Here is a 14,123-nt window from a genome sequence, read left to right on the forward strand (position 1 = left end):
TAAGTGTTTTAGGTGCAATTATTCATCATCAGTGGGGATCCAGAAATATTCAACTTTCCTGTTTCTCCTTGAAAAACCAGAATCATGGGAATCTGCCATTGGTGAAAGCTCACTGAAGTGGGGTGGGCCAGTCTCTCGTCCAACTCGAGGTGCTGACACTCTGTACATTGTTCTGCTGAAGAATTAAAACAAATTAAGTTGAGACAGTTATTCGTCTTAGTTAAGCATTGGTAAAAATGTTTAGAGGCCTACCTCCCTGACCTCCTCTCTGAATCATCACTGTTTAGGTCAGGTGTGGAGAGAAACACAGGGTCTCCTTCCTGTTGGGTACATAATGGTCAATGCTATTTAGTAACAAATTGTGTTTCTTATTATTTCATTAACAATGTGCTGAAAAGAAAAACTTTACCGTGAAGTTCCTTGGTGTGCCATCTTGATTTTTTAAGATCTTAACCCTCTGGTCGCTTTCAGTCATACACAGGAAGTAGCTTTTAATATTAGCTTGACACTGAAGAGAGATGAGTATGTTAGTGCCATAAAGAGAATTTCAGTGATTGTGTATTGACTTCATTTATGTTTTTAAGATTTTTATTGCATTATTATAATTTAATATGAATGGGTGCCAATAATTCTGACCATAAAGTTATAGTTTTTTTTATATATATATATATATATATATATATATATATATATATATATATATATATAAATAACCAGGTATAACATTATGACCACCTTCCTAATATTGTGTTGGTGCCCTTTTGGCTGCCAAAAAGCCCTGACACATTAACTCCACTAGACTTCTGAAGGTGTGCTGTAGTATCTAACAGTATCTGTAAACTGTGAGTAGTGAGGTAGGGCCACCATGGACCGGACTCGTTTGTTCAGCACATCCCATTTATGCTTGATTGGATTGAGATCTAGGAAATTTGCAGGCCAAATCAACACCAAACTCGCTGTGCCCCTTAAACTATTCCTGAACCAGGGATAGCCACCAGGGAATACAGTTTCCATGAAATGTTGTACATGGTTTGCAACAATGCTTAGGTCAGTGGTATGTTTCAAAGTAACATCCACATGGATGGCAGGAGCCAAGGTTTTCTAGCAGAAAATTGCCCAAAACATCACTGCCTCTCCCAACTTGCCTTTTTCCCATAGTTCATCCAGGCCATGTGTTCCACAGGTAAACGAGAAGCACAAACAAACAAACTGCGTTGCAAACAAACTGCGATGCACATTTTTCTATCAAAACCAGCATTAACTTCTTGAGCAATTTGAGTTACAGTAGCTCGTCAGTTTGATCTGACCGCAAGCCTTCGCTCCCCACATGCATCAATGAGCCTTGACCAGCCATGAACATGTTGCCGATTCACCACTGTTCCTTCCTTGGACCACTTTTGATAGATACCAACCACTGCAGACTGGGAACACCCCACAAGAGCTGCAGTTTTGGAGATGTCGTCTAGCCATCAAACTCGCTCAAATCCTTAAGCTTGGCCATTTTCCCTGCTTCTAACACATCAACTTTGAGGACAAAATGTTCACTTCCTGCCACCCACCCACTAACAGGTGCTGTGATGAGATAATCATTGTTATTAACTTCACTTATGCCTGATTGCTATACACTCACCTAAAGGATTATTAGGAACACCTGTTCAAATTCTCATTAATGCAATTATCTAATCAACCAATCACATTGCAGTTGCTTCAATGCATTTAGGGGTGTGGTCCTGATCGAGACAATCTCCTGAACTCCAAACTTAATGTCAGAATGGGAAAGAAAGGTGATGTAAGCAATTTTGAGCGTGACATGGTTGTTGGTGCCAGACGGGCCGGTATTTCACAATCTGCTCAGTTACTGGGATTTTCACGCACAACCATTTCTAGGGTTTACAAAGAATGGTGTGAAAAGGGAAAACATCCAGTATGTGGCAGTCCTGTGGGCAAAAATGCCTTGTTGATGCTAAAGGTGGTGTAATGGTGTGGGGGATGTTTTCTTGGCACACTTTAGGCCCCTTAGTGCCAATTGGGCATCGTTTAAATGCCACGGCCTACCTGAGCATTGTTTCTGACCATGTCCATCCCTTTATGACCACCATGTACCCATCCTCTGATGGCTACTTTCAGCAGGATAATGCACCATATCACAAAGCTTTAATCATTTCAAAATGATTTCTTGAACATGACACTGAGTTCACTGTACTAAAATGGCTCCCACAGTCACCAGATCTCAACCCAATAGAGCATCTTTGGGATGTGGTGGAACAGGAGCTAATAATCCTTTGGGTGAGTGTATATATAAAAAACATTTTACTGGATATTTGTTGTGAACTGAAAAAAGAAAAAAAGTCTATCTTAAGACAAGTAAAAAATTATAAAATAAGACGCAAAATTCAGTGCTTACTCTTAATATTCATGATGGACACAAAATGAGCTCTTTTCATCGTCTGACCCAACAAGACTTACTGCTTTGGTCTGCCTCAGAGACTTAAACTCTTCTTGGGCTCTGATGACTTCTGCCAGGGCCTGGTGTTTCTCTCTCCAGCTGAGACACTCCCTGGTGCGATCCTGCCTCTCCTGCTCAGCTAAATGTCTTTCCTGCTCAGCTTCCTGCTGGGCTTTATTGGCCTTCTCACTCTGTTCTTCCGCAACTAAAGCTCTGCGTCTGGAGTTCACCTCCCTACGGAGGGGATGACAGTGAGAATAGCAGCATCATGAGCCACTCCTGTTTAGCTGTTACTACATTACAATGGCCTGAATTCGGCATGCCAGGGAGGATCTTTGCTTAAAGGGGTAATATAATGCCATTTTTGTACAAGATAATATGATTCTTTAGTGTCTAAATGAAAACTTTGTAATATACTTTAATTAAAATTCTCATTAGTATTGTAAGATAACTAATTTTACCTGGTCAAAAACAGCTGTTTTCGCCAAGCCATTTCAGTGCATATGACTTTAATGCTAATGAGCTTTGCTCACCCCGCCCCTCTGTTCTGTGAGGCTTTCACGTGGAGTCGTTGCCTACTGAACAGTGGAGGGGAAATAATTGGGAGTTTCCATAGACAGTAAAAGAAATGGACAGGGCGATCCCATAGACGTTAATGGAGGAAAATTAGGTCAATTACAGGCACTCACTTCCTAATGGCTGAGCGTACTGCGCAGGCTCAGACTGAGCTTGACGACGTAGATGTGACGTAAGCAACCTGTCTGACAGCTGTAGGTTTTCTAGTAGTTGTGGAAAGTGAAATCTGAATCACGTTGTTTAAATATTTTCTCCCATTGCTTTTGGCTCACTATCGGCATCTCCCCATTCTTCCCCCTTGACTTTATCGGACTTTATGTCTCCACATCCCCTTGACTGTCTCATAGACAGTAAAAGATTGCTTCTGAGCGTCTCCTCCTGTCTATACTGTATTTTCTCGCCTGTTCGACAGAGTCGGGTTGGTTATGACGCAATTGTTATCCTATTTTTACAAAAACAGCTTCTACGGGGCGAAAGTGTAAGATACAAGGTAATGGAGCCTTTTATACATTGCCGTGTTTCTTTATAAATAAACAATGGACAAATGGAGTCTTTAAACGCCTCAGATGTAAAGTTATTCACTGTCAAAGTGACTCAAAAATGAATGGGAGTCAATGGGATGCTAACAGCAGGTGATGGCTTGATTAGCAATGGCAGCCCCTATGGGTGGAACGCTTTCCGAATGCTAGATTACCCCCTTGGGAGTTTCTGAGTACACATCTATGAAACTGTATCAATTTGAACCGGAGTCGGACCCGAGACAAGATGACAGCTCCAACGAAATTCGACAATGAAGGCTAAACTGGACGTTTCTGAATGGTTGGTTAAGGTAATGTCACTTTGACCTATCTTTATGTACTGGCAGGGTAACGTTAGCGTAGTGAGATACGAATGCTATGTGTTTGCTGATGTGAACATTAGTTCATTGACAGATTGATGTTACAGCTAATGCCAATAAAAACGTTTCTGTTAATGTTGGTATGTCAGTAATGCATAGCATTGTAATATCTATTACAACACTTTTTTGTTTTACAGTAACAGACACCGTTATAAACCATCTACATAAATAAGCTTAGTGTAGTGTAACCACATCCACGTTGACTTTGAAACCAGCATACACATTTTGTAATAACACAATAACCATAACGCGCTGTTCAAACGTGGGATTATGAATTATATTGATAATTTAACTTTCCCACTTTAGCCGCATTCATTGTGAAGTGTTTTAAACTACACTCATTTGTTCTGGAGGGGCAGCAGGAACACGAATAGCTGGTACAGATCTGAATCCTTAATTCAGGAGCAGCTTCTTAGAAAAACCTGCTTTATACTGACCCTCGGTTATAATGAAGTCTGGTGAGAAATGCTTTGCGGTTCGCGCAAACATAAAAGCATTGACGAAAACAAAACTCAACCACTGCACCTTTAGCGGTTCAAATTTAGGAACATCAGAATGACTCCTGTCTATTTTATTACACCCAAGAACAGAACACCACAATCGCTTAGAAGCCATTCTGCTCAAGCGTATCAACAATGGCGGACTATGAGGATGATGAGAGCTTTCTCAGGGCGGGTCTGAGTTGAAACGCTGCTTGTCAATCAACAATTGTGGGAGGGGTGTCCGACCGTGTGATGTCAAAAGGTTGAACGGCTCAATTTGAGACAGGGGAAAACATAAGGAGAGTTTAAAAAAAAACACTGGATGGATTTTTATCATTATAGGATGGTTTTGTACAGCCACTGCCAACACACATTTCCATACAATCAGCTTGTATAAGTGCATGTACCATTATATGACCCCTTTAAATAACAAAAGATGAATGACATTGCTGAATGCGTGTAAGCTTACCTTTCCATTATCTTCACATTCTCCTCAGTCAGTCCTTTCAGTTTGTGTCGTAACGTGTTCCTCTCATCTTCCAATATTCTGTTCTCCTCCAGGAGAGCATGCTTTTCTCCTGACGCCCTGTCTAGTTTAAGCTTGGTCTCAAAGTAATTCTTTTCAGCCTGTGCTAAAAGTAGCTGGACATCATTGTGCTATGGATGACAGTGTGCAAATGTATTCAGTAGAGCCATATATATATATATATATATATATATATATATATATATATATATATATATATATATATATATATATATATATATATATATATATATATATATATATATATATATATATATATATATATATAGTGTTATTTTTCATCCTGTGTGTATATTTGCATGATATTGTATGTGTACCTCTTTCTTCAGCTGTTTTAATTCTTCGCAGAGCCGTGTTTTATCAGCTAGTGCAAAATCTTTTTCATGCCTGCTGTCTAGTGCTCGGGTCTCCGCCAGGGCCCTGCTCTTATCCGCCTCTGCTCGTGCTCTGTCAGCATCCTCAGCTGCCCTGGAACACAGTGTCGCCCTCTGCTGGCTGAGATGGAGCTTCTGTTTCAGCTTATAACAAAGGAAAGAAGGGACAGAATCATGGTTTTAGTTGTATTTTTTTCCCTCTCAAAGACTTGTTAATCATGTGTTATTCTAGATGTGTAATGTGTACACCTCTTTAACTTGGGCCTGGAGTTCCTGGTTGAGATTGCGCAGGTTTCTCATGGTGAGCTCACTCTCAGTTCTCATCATGATCCTTTCCATGTGAATTTCGTTAGACAGATACTTGTTCTCCTTTTTCAGGTCCTCGCATTCCTGAACACAGATACACTGACAATGAGGGTCACTAGGCACCCAAGACACAAAGTATATTGATCAAGAATGTTTTAAATGCTTATCTTTTTAACTCTTATTATAACTAATTTAACTATACGTTTTGGGACATCTGCGTTTACATGCACATGAACTTTAATGACATACCATTTCTTAATCCATAGGGTTTAATATGGAGTCAGCCCACCCTTTGCAGCAATAACAGCTTCAAATCTTCTGTGAAGGCTTTCCACAATGTTTAGGAGTGTGTTTATGGGAACTTTTACCATTCTTCTCAAAGCACATTTGTCAGGTCAGGGATTGATGTTGAACAAGAAGGCCTGGCTCACAGTCTCGGCACTTATTCACCCCAAAGGTGTTCTATTGGGTCAAGGTCAGGGCTCTGTGCAGATCAGTCAAGTTCCTCCACACCAAACACGTTCATCCATGTCTTTATGGACCTTGATTTGTGCACTGGTGCGCAGTCATGTTGGAACAAGAAGGAGCCATCCCCAAACTGTTCCCTGAAAGTTGGGAGCATGAAATTGTCCAAAAATGCATTGGTATGCTGAAACATTAATATTTTATTTTACTGGAACTAAGGGGCTAAGCCAAACCCATTGAAAACAACCCCACACCATAATCCCCCCTCCACCAAGCTTTACACTTGGCACAATGCAGTCATGAAGTACCGTTCTCCTGGCAACTGCAAAACCCAGAGTCATTAATCAAATTGTCAGACAGAGAAGCATGAACTGTCACTCCAGAGAACACAACTCCACTGTTATACAGTCCAATGGTGGCGTGCTTTACACCACAGCATCCCACACTTCGCATTGTACTTGGTGATGTAAGGCTTGAATGCAGCTGCTCGGCCATGGAACCCATTCTATGAAGCTCTCTACGTACTGTTCTTGAGCTAATCTGAAGCCCACATAAAGAGGTCTGTAGCTATTGACTCTTCAGAGAGTTGGCTACTTCTGCACACTGTGTACCTCAGTATGCGCTGACCCCGTTCTGTGATTTTACTTGGCCTACCTCTTCCAAGCTGGGCTGCTGTTGTTCCCAACCTCAAGCCGATAGAACACATTTGGGATGAATTAGAGCGGAGGTGTGTGTGTGTGTGTGTGTGTGTGTGTGTGTGTGTGTGTGTGTGTGTGTGTGTGTGTGTGTGTGTGTGTGTGTGTATATAGTTGATAGTACATAGTGTGTGTGTATATATATATATATATATATATATACACACACACACACACAATTAAATTTACTAAATGAATACATTAAAAATTACTAATTTAATTTTTAAAATTACTAAATTAAAACTAAATTATTTTAAATGCCAGTAAATGTATATATACATACATTCATACACACAGTACTGGTCTTTGAGGAGAGTATATATATATATATATATATATATATATATATATATATATATATATATATATATATATATATATATATATATATATATATATATATATATAGTGTTATTTTTCATCCATATATATATATATATATATATATATATATATATATATATGCTTTCATAGGTTTCCAGGAAGTTGTCCTAATGTTTTCCATCATGTCAGCACCTACCTTCCTCTTCCTCACTAGTTCTCCCTGCAGGTGGTTGATCTGCAGAAAGGAGCCGCTGGCACTCAGGGCACTGACAGGTCGGACTGCACGTACAGGTCTTCGAGGAGGGTGTGTGGGTTTCGAGACTCCTTTAATCTCCTCAATGCTTTCGAATCGTCCCCCCATGTTGTTGCTGCTGTGAGAAAGGGACTTAAAAATACCGCTGTCAGAAGCAGAGTTCTTCAATGAAGTCAGAGCCTGGAGCTCCCCATGAGAGGTGGCCCTTAGGGTCATCGTTCTGACTGGACGCTGAAACCAGTTTCAAAATTCAAATTTCGAGCCTTTTTAAAATGTTTTTAAAATTTGTTCCTGCCAACCCAGAGTCCCTGTAGAAGTGAATGCAATGGGAACTAAGGAGACTCACCAACATCCAGCCTAGTTCAATTATTTATGAGGAAATGTTATACCATTTCAGAGGGAGCAGAAACTCTATGCTACCACAAGGATTGAAACACAGCTCTCCTCAACCTTGACTAATTGCACCATAGTGCCTCTCAACATTCTGAAATGAGCTGGTTAGGGTTCACGGCATATTGGTAATGACACCAGGACTGAGGACTGGCTAGATTTGTACATTTTTTGAAGAAAATGTGAGTTGTGTTTAGCTAGCAAATTCTGCTTCCAAGATGCTAGGGTGTCTGGGTGGTTCCTCAAAAGTGTCTGATCATTGCATATGGCTCATTCCATATCTTGTCTTGTAAAGTCCCCATTTTTTTGTCTACCAAGCAAAAATCTTAAACCTGATCACTATACTTATAAAAATAATAGCACATCTCTCCATAAAAAAAACCTACAATTTGAGATATCATTCATGTTTGAACCACAATGTGCTGGACAAATTACATGTAATTTCAAGGTTATTTACAGCACACAGTTTTATTACAATGGTCTCTGAAATACTTGTTTCTGATTGGTCAGTTGCACCATATAGTGGTCTAATATTTGTTTTGTACATGGTAAGAGGTTATTTTACTGTTTTCTACATGGTAAAACTGTTGTTTTGCACATGGTAAGGAACCGTTCACAAAGAACATGTTTTCCATATTGCACTGCATTTCTATTTTTTTTTTCTATGTAAACGTTTCTTGTTTTATATTCCAAAAATGCATTTGGTAAGGTGGCACATTCTATGACGTTCCTGTGGCTGTACATACAGAATGTGAATAATATTATTACAGAATATTAAAAATAGTCATAAAATTAAATCAATAATTCATGTCCAGTTACTCTTTATTACACCTTCAGGGTGATCATTGTAATTACAAGCAACTTGCCAAATGTTTAAAACACTTTCCAAGAGTGATTAACATGCTAAAATAAATAAAAGCATACAAATGACTTAATTAATTAAATAAATGATTATTCAAAATGGTTCTGCATCATGTACCTACTAGAATAATAATGTGTGAATGTATTTCACTGTTTTTATTCATTTTGGGGGATCATGAACCTGTTTTTGTGCAAGTGAGATGGGTATGCTCACAGTAGAACTAATAAGCTAATTCAAGAAGTCTAATTCACAATAGACGTTTTGAAGTTTAAACAGAGCACACAACACCCTGCACTTTCTCCCGATTTCTCTCTTCAAAAGTGTGAGTTAATAAATGGGAATTAACAAATAACTTTATTTTTTATTTATTTTTATTCATTTTTTTATTGAAAAGGTAACTCAAATATATGTTGTTGTAAGTTTAAAGGTAATGAGTTACTTTACAAGTTTCTTTATAAAAAAATAATCTGATTAAGTCATCCACATTACTTGTAATGTGTTACCCTCAACGCTGTTTACAAGTATACAAGATTGATTTCCTTTACAGACTAGGCATGGAAACTCAAACCCCTCTTATTGTAAATGTATTATTCAAGCAGAGTGAAGCAGCACCAATAGGACAAGTTCCACTGGCCCAGCTAACTTTGCTTGTGATTTTGCTGTGAACATTAAATTGCATTTGATTCTTGCTTGCGAACAAAAACTGATTTTCTTTTAACTTTTTTGTGAGTGATATAAAATGAGCAGAGAACACAAACCTTTTCAAAAGTCAAAAGAATAATATTGAAATTGTTATGGTTCATTTCCTGTGCTCTTAGCACAGTAGGGGAAATATTTTGTGTGTGTGTGTGTTCTGAGTCAGGAATTTGGAGATAAGATAGTAAATCATGTGAATCTGCAGAATGGCACAGGATGCTTTGAATAACTTCCTGTCATTTTGTACATCTCTGTGGGTTCATTAAGAGAGGCTTTCTGTGTTTGTCTGTCAGGTCTTCGCTATAGACACTGTTCTCAGTCCCTCATGACCTGAAGAAGGAAGCAGACCTACCTACCTTGACTAGGCTTATAAAATTTTCACTTGTCTGCAGACACATTGAGGGGAAATATTAATTTGGAAAAAAATCATATATATCTAGGACATCGACAGTGTAATAAATGAATAAGACCCACAAAAAATTACAATCAATTTTGCCATTAGGGGAGAGGTATGTGGTCCTTAAGATAAGAGAAAATTAGACAGAAGTACAATAATAGTATCTAAAGTAATTTCAGGATGTTAAAAGATGATTTACCTCTGTTAAAAAGTAATTTAATAATCAATTATAATTTTACAAATAGTAGTTTCTTTAACAACATAAAACAAACCAAATGAAGTAAAACTTTCAATATCTTTAATTTGAAACAATAAGTTGAACACCAATGCTATAACATTCCCAAAAACAGAACAAACAGAGGGTATGTTGAGTAAAATTACATAAAAACAGAATTAGAATGACTAAATAAATGTCACTGAAACTAATAAACATTTTAGTAAACGGTTCTTGGCATATAGCATCAAACACGCTAGGCCATTAGGGACTACTGAAAGATATGATTAAGCATATGCTGGTTTTAGAGAAGGATTTGCTGTCCTTGGTCATGGTTTCTTTTACATACAGTGCCTAATATTTAGCTAAATGATATACATGATTTTACATTGCTAAATCACCAACATGCATCATAAATATTTTTAGACCTGGACAAATTTGCAAATCTGACATGCTAAAAGTTTACTTTGAAAACCCAAAAACAGTTTTTAAAGTAAATGGGTACCTTCCACTCCTCCCATGTGCTTCTCTTGTTCACAGTTTGGCAGAAATGATGGATTTTGTTTCAAAAATATATGGTCACATGACAATAAAAGTGTACGTTTGCCAAGATAAAGGAGGTGGTTCAACTGACCCCACTTTCCCCTACTTACTCAACCTCAAGTTGTTAAAACCCTCTGAGTTGCCGTCTTCTGTTGAACACAAATTTTAAATAATGTTGGAAACAGTTGACAGGTTAATGAGCCTTAACCAGCTGGTTACCAATAGGTATAGGTACCCAATAATAGACTTGCTCCATTGTGCCCAATATAGCTGCCTGGAAGTTGGCTATTTTCCCAACTTGTCCAGAATGTCTATATGCACATGATGTATAGAATGTTTTTAAAGATATTTGACATAACTGGTGCACAACCACAGGAAGCAAAAGGGGTTTAGTTGTCCTCTGCCCCAGCTTCAAATGCCCTCTTTGGGAAGGTCATCTTACAGATTATCCTCAACCTCCTGTTTCCTATTTTTATGGGTCTCTCTTTCTGCAGCATCAACAGACTGAGTGTGTTCAATCTTGGGCAGTTTTGGCATGTTCTGCAGTCATGGCTAGAGCCTGGTTAGCATTTTGTCTACAGTTCTTCTTATTTACAAGCACACTCTGTCTAGACGTGAGTCAAATCCTAGGTAGGTTTCTCTCTTTTTTTTCTGTTGACTTAAATGCAATTTGTTTTTAATTGTTTGTGATGCATTTTAATGCATTTTAATTTGGGTTGTTTGTTTAGTCCCAACAAATGATGGAATTTCTGGAGTGTTGTTAGTCCAAGCCAAGACCAACAAGTACAGTTTTAATGCCACCACAGCCAAAGAGGCATGTGAGGCTATTAAAATGAGAATTGCGAAACTAGCCGAAGTGGAGACAGCAAACCAAAATGGCTTACAGACATGCAGGTAATACGCTATTTAATAGAGACAAATAAATAGTAAATTAAAATATTATTCTAGATATATAAATATGATTTGCTTAGAAAGGATTCCTATTTCTAAATGACTTTTTTTTTTTTTTTACAATGGATGCTTTATTAAATTTGACAATATTAAAAAAATAATATATGAGCCTGCTTTATCGCATATTATGTGTTGTCACATGCTTATTCAAACGTTTTTCAAGAGATGTTTAAGAATCTTGCATGTGGTGCTTAGTCAATTATTTTATTTGTGACAATGCAAAAAAACATGCCAAATTTTGTTTATGTATTATTCATTACATAATTTTTGGCCATGCTATCATAGAAATGAATTATGTAAACAAGAGACAAACAAAAAAAAATGTAATAACTGATCATGTGTATATGCGGTTTTCCTGTGAGCATTTTGTTTGCATTTATTTTTTAATTATTTTAAAATAAAATAAAAACCCTCTAGCTGTAGATTTCTTAGCAAAATTATTTTATCATATAAATACTTTAAGCAAGTTTAGTATTTTGTTCTTATCTATTTTTTTTAATATGTAAATCTAAAATAACTTCCTAATTTTAATGGTTTAATCAAACTTGTGGGGTCGTCATTAAAATTTGTGCCCCCTCCGGCCCTCACTTTTGGCCACTACTATATATATATAGTGGCCAAAAGTGATATAAAAATTGTGTAAAATACTTCTAGAACATTTAAATTAAGATTTCGACTCTATAGATTATGTTTCTTCTAAGAGTGCAATGTCATTCTTTCACACAGATTTGGTTGGATTGAAGAGAATATTGCAGTTATTCCTCGAATTGAGAGAAATGAAAAATGTGGTCGAAACAGTTCAGGTGTTTCTGTTTGGAGAGCTAGCGTCAGCAAAGAGTTTGATGTTTATTGTTTTAAACCAGCAGGTAATTATAATCTGTTTTTAAAAATGCTTTCACCATAATAATCAATGTCATGAAATATAGGGAACAATGATGTGATTACAAAGAAAATGATCTATGCTTGGAATTATGAGAACATATAATGTATGTAATGAAATCAGTACATAAATCTACTTACATACTTTATCAGTAAAATGTGCAAAATAATCAGATGTCTCTCACAATGCACCTCAGGTACAGATGGATCGTTTAAAACAACATCAGGCAGGCCTGAACCTACAACAGGAGGAAGAACACCATCAAACAAACATTATCCCACTGAAACAACCCATCCATCATCCATGAAGTCAACCTCTTCTCCTGCCTACACATCCATTTTCCTTGCTTTCAACACTTCTTCCACAACATTCATAACATCTAACATCAGTGACAGTTCCCAGGCAACAACAAGCCCTCTGTCTGTTTCATCTTCCAGAACCTCACCCAAATTCTCAACCTCACCACCCTCGTCTTCCTCTCATTCATCCACTCATTTTCTTTTTCAGCATACTTCAACATCCACAGGTCATCCTGCACTGTCTGAGACCACTAGTAGAGCATCCCAGCATTCCTTAACTTCCACAGGTCAGCCTTCACTGTCCCAGACCACTAACAAAGCATCCCATTCCCAGCGTACCTTAACTTCCACAGGTCATCCTGCACTGTCCCAGACCACTTACAAAGCATCCCATTCCCAGCGTACCTTAACTTCCACAGGTCAGCCTTCACTGTCCCAGACCACTAACAAAGTATCCTATTCCTACCATACCTTAACTTCCACAGGTCATCCTGCACTGTCCCAGACCACTAACAAAGTATCCTATTCCTACCATACCTTAACTTCCACAGGTCATCCTGCACTGTCCCAGACCACTTACAAAGCATCCCATTCCCAGCGTACCTTAACTTCCACAGGTCAGCCTACACTCTCTCAGACCACTAACAAAGTATCCTATTCCTACCATACCTTAACTTCCACAGGTCAGCCTGAACTGTCCCAGACCACTACACCCAACAGAGTACAATCCAGAGGTTGGGTTTTACACGTTATATAACCCTCATAACAATATAACATACACATTAATTTGATCACACTCATTTGTCTTTTTATATTTTTATATTTTAGCAACTCCCAAAACATTTGTCATCATTTCTTTTGTGTTACTGCTCTTGTTGGCAGCAGCAGGTGCAGCTTGGTACATCAAAATGTATGTTTTTACTTTTAATTATATTAGCCTATGAGAGACGTGTGTGTGTGTGCATCACTGACTGGTCTACACTTCATGCTTTTTTCAGCAAAAGAGGACAACAGTTTTCTTGGAGAAGAATGAGGACAATGCAGAATATTGAAACAGAGATGTGGAAAGAAATAATTGAGAGGCATTGTTTGCCAGAACAGACCAGCAAAGGCAATAACAATAAGAAATGCAAAAAAATCATCCTTCAAATGGAACAAGACCCAGACTCTCCCTATGAAAACACTAAACTTTGTATTTAAAAGTCCTGTCATGTAAAAGAGAAACCTGCACATTATTCAGATTTTCTACTTTTCTGTGTTCCACTGAAGAATGTCCTACAGATTTGAAACATAGTTTTCATCTTTGGGGTTAAAAAAAGGGTTAAAAATGATATTGCGTTTATGTTTTTAGTTTGCTGTTCATTTGACTGATGCAAATACTAATTTGTTTTTTTTCTTTGGTCATTTTTGATTAAATTTGAGCATTCATTAATAAAATAGGCTAAAGGAAAATAATGTGTAAGCCCTACTCTTTAAATTCCTTAGTTGTACACTTGCAAGCTTGTTTTTTTTTTTTTTTTTTTAA

The 14,123-nt window shown here is 37.6% G+C and overlaps 2 protein-coding genes across 2 annotated transcripts; one reads left to right on the plus strand and one right to left on the minus strand.

The window, feature by feature from the left end:
• Positions 1–7,582, minus strand: LOC137043249 (tropomyosin-1, isoforms 9A/A/B). Its single transcript, XM_067419440.1, has 8 exons — positions 7,310–7,582; positions 5,573–5,713; positions 5,267–5,467; positions 4,872–5,059; positions 2,467–2,680; positions 410–508; positions 253–320; positions 1–175 (listed from the first exon to the last, which is right to left on the minus strand). Exons 1-8 carry the CDS (start codon positions 7,580–7,582, stop codon positions 19–21), a joined length of 1,341 nt encoding a protein of 446 aa, XP_067275541.1. The 3' UTR covers positions 1–18.
• Positions 7,583–10,974: 3,392 nt separating this feature from the next.
• lyve1b (lymphatic vessel endothelial hyaluronic receptor 1b) lies at positions 10,975–14,102 on the plus strand. Its single transcript, XM_067420369.1, has 6 exons — positions 10,975–11,098; positions 11,197–11,362; positions 12,146–12,285; positions 12,496–13,332; positions 13,427–13,508; positions 13,597–14,102. The coding sequence occupies exons 1-6, from the start codon at positions 11,017–11,019 to the stop codon at positions 13,796–13,798; spliced, it is 1,509 nt and encodes a 502-aa protein (XP_067276470.1). The 5' UTR covers positions 10,975–11,016; the 3' UTR covers positions 13,799–14,102.
• Positions 14,103–14,123: the final 21 nt, after the last annotated feature.

The sequence above is a fragment of the Pseudorasbora parva genome, chromosome 16 (assembly GCF_024679245.1).
Source record: "Pseudorasbora parva isolate DD20220531a chromosome 16, ASM2467924v1, whole genome shotgun sequence".
In the NCBI taxonomy this organism is placed as follows: Eukaryota; Metazoa; Chordata; class Actinopteri; order Cypriniformes; family Gobionidae; genus Pseudorasbora; species Pseudorasbora parva.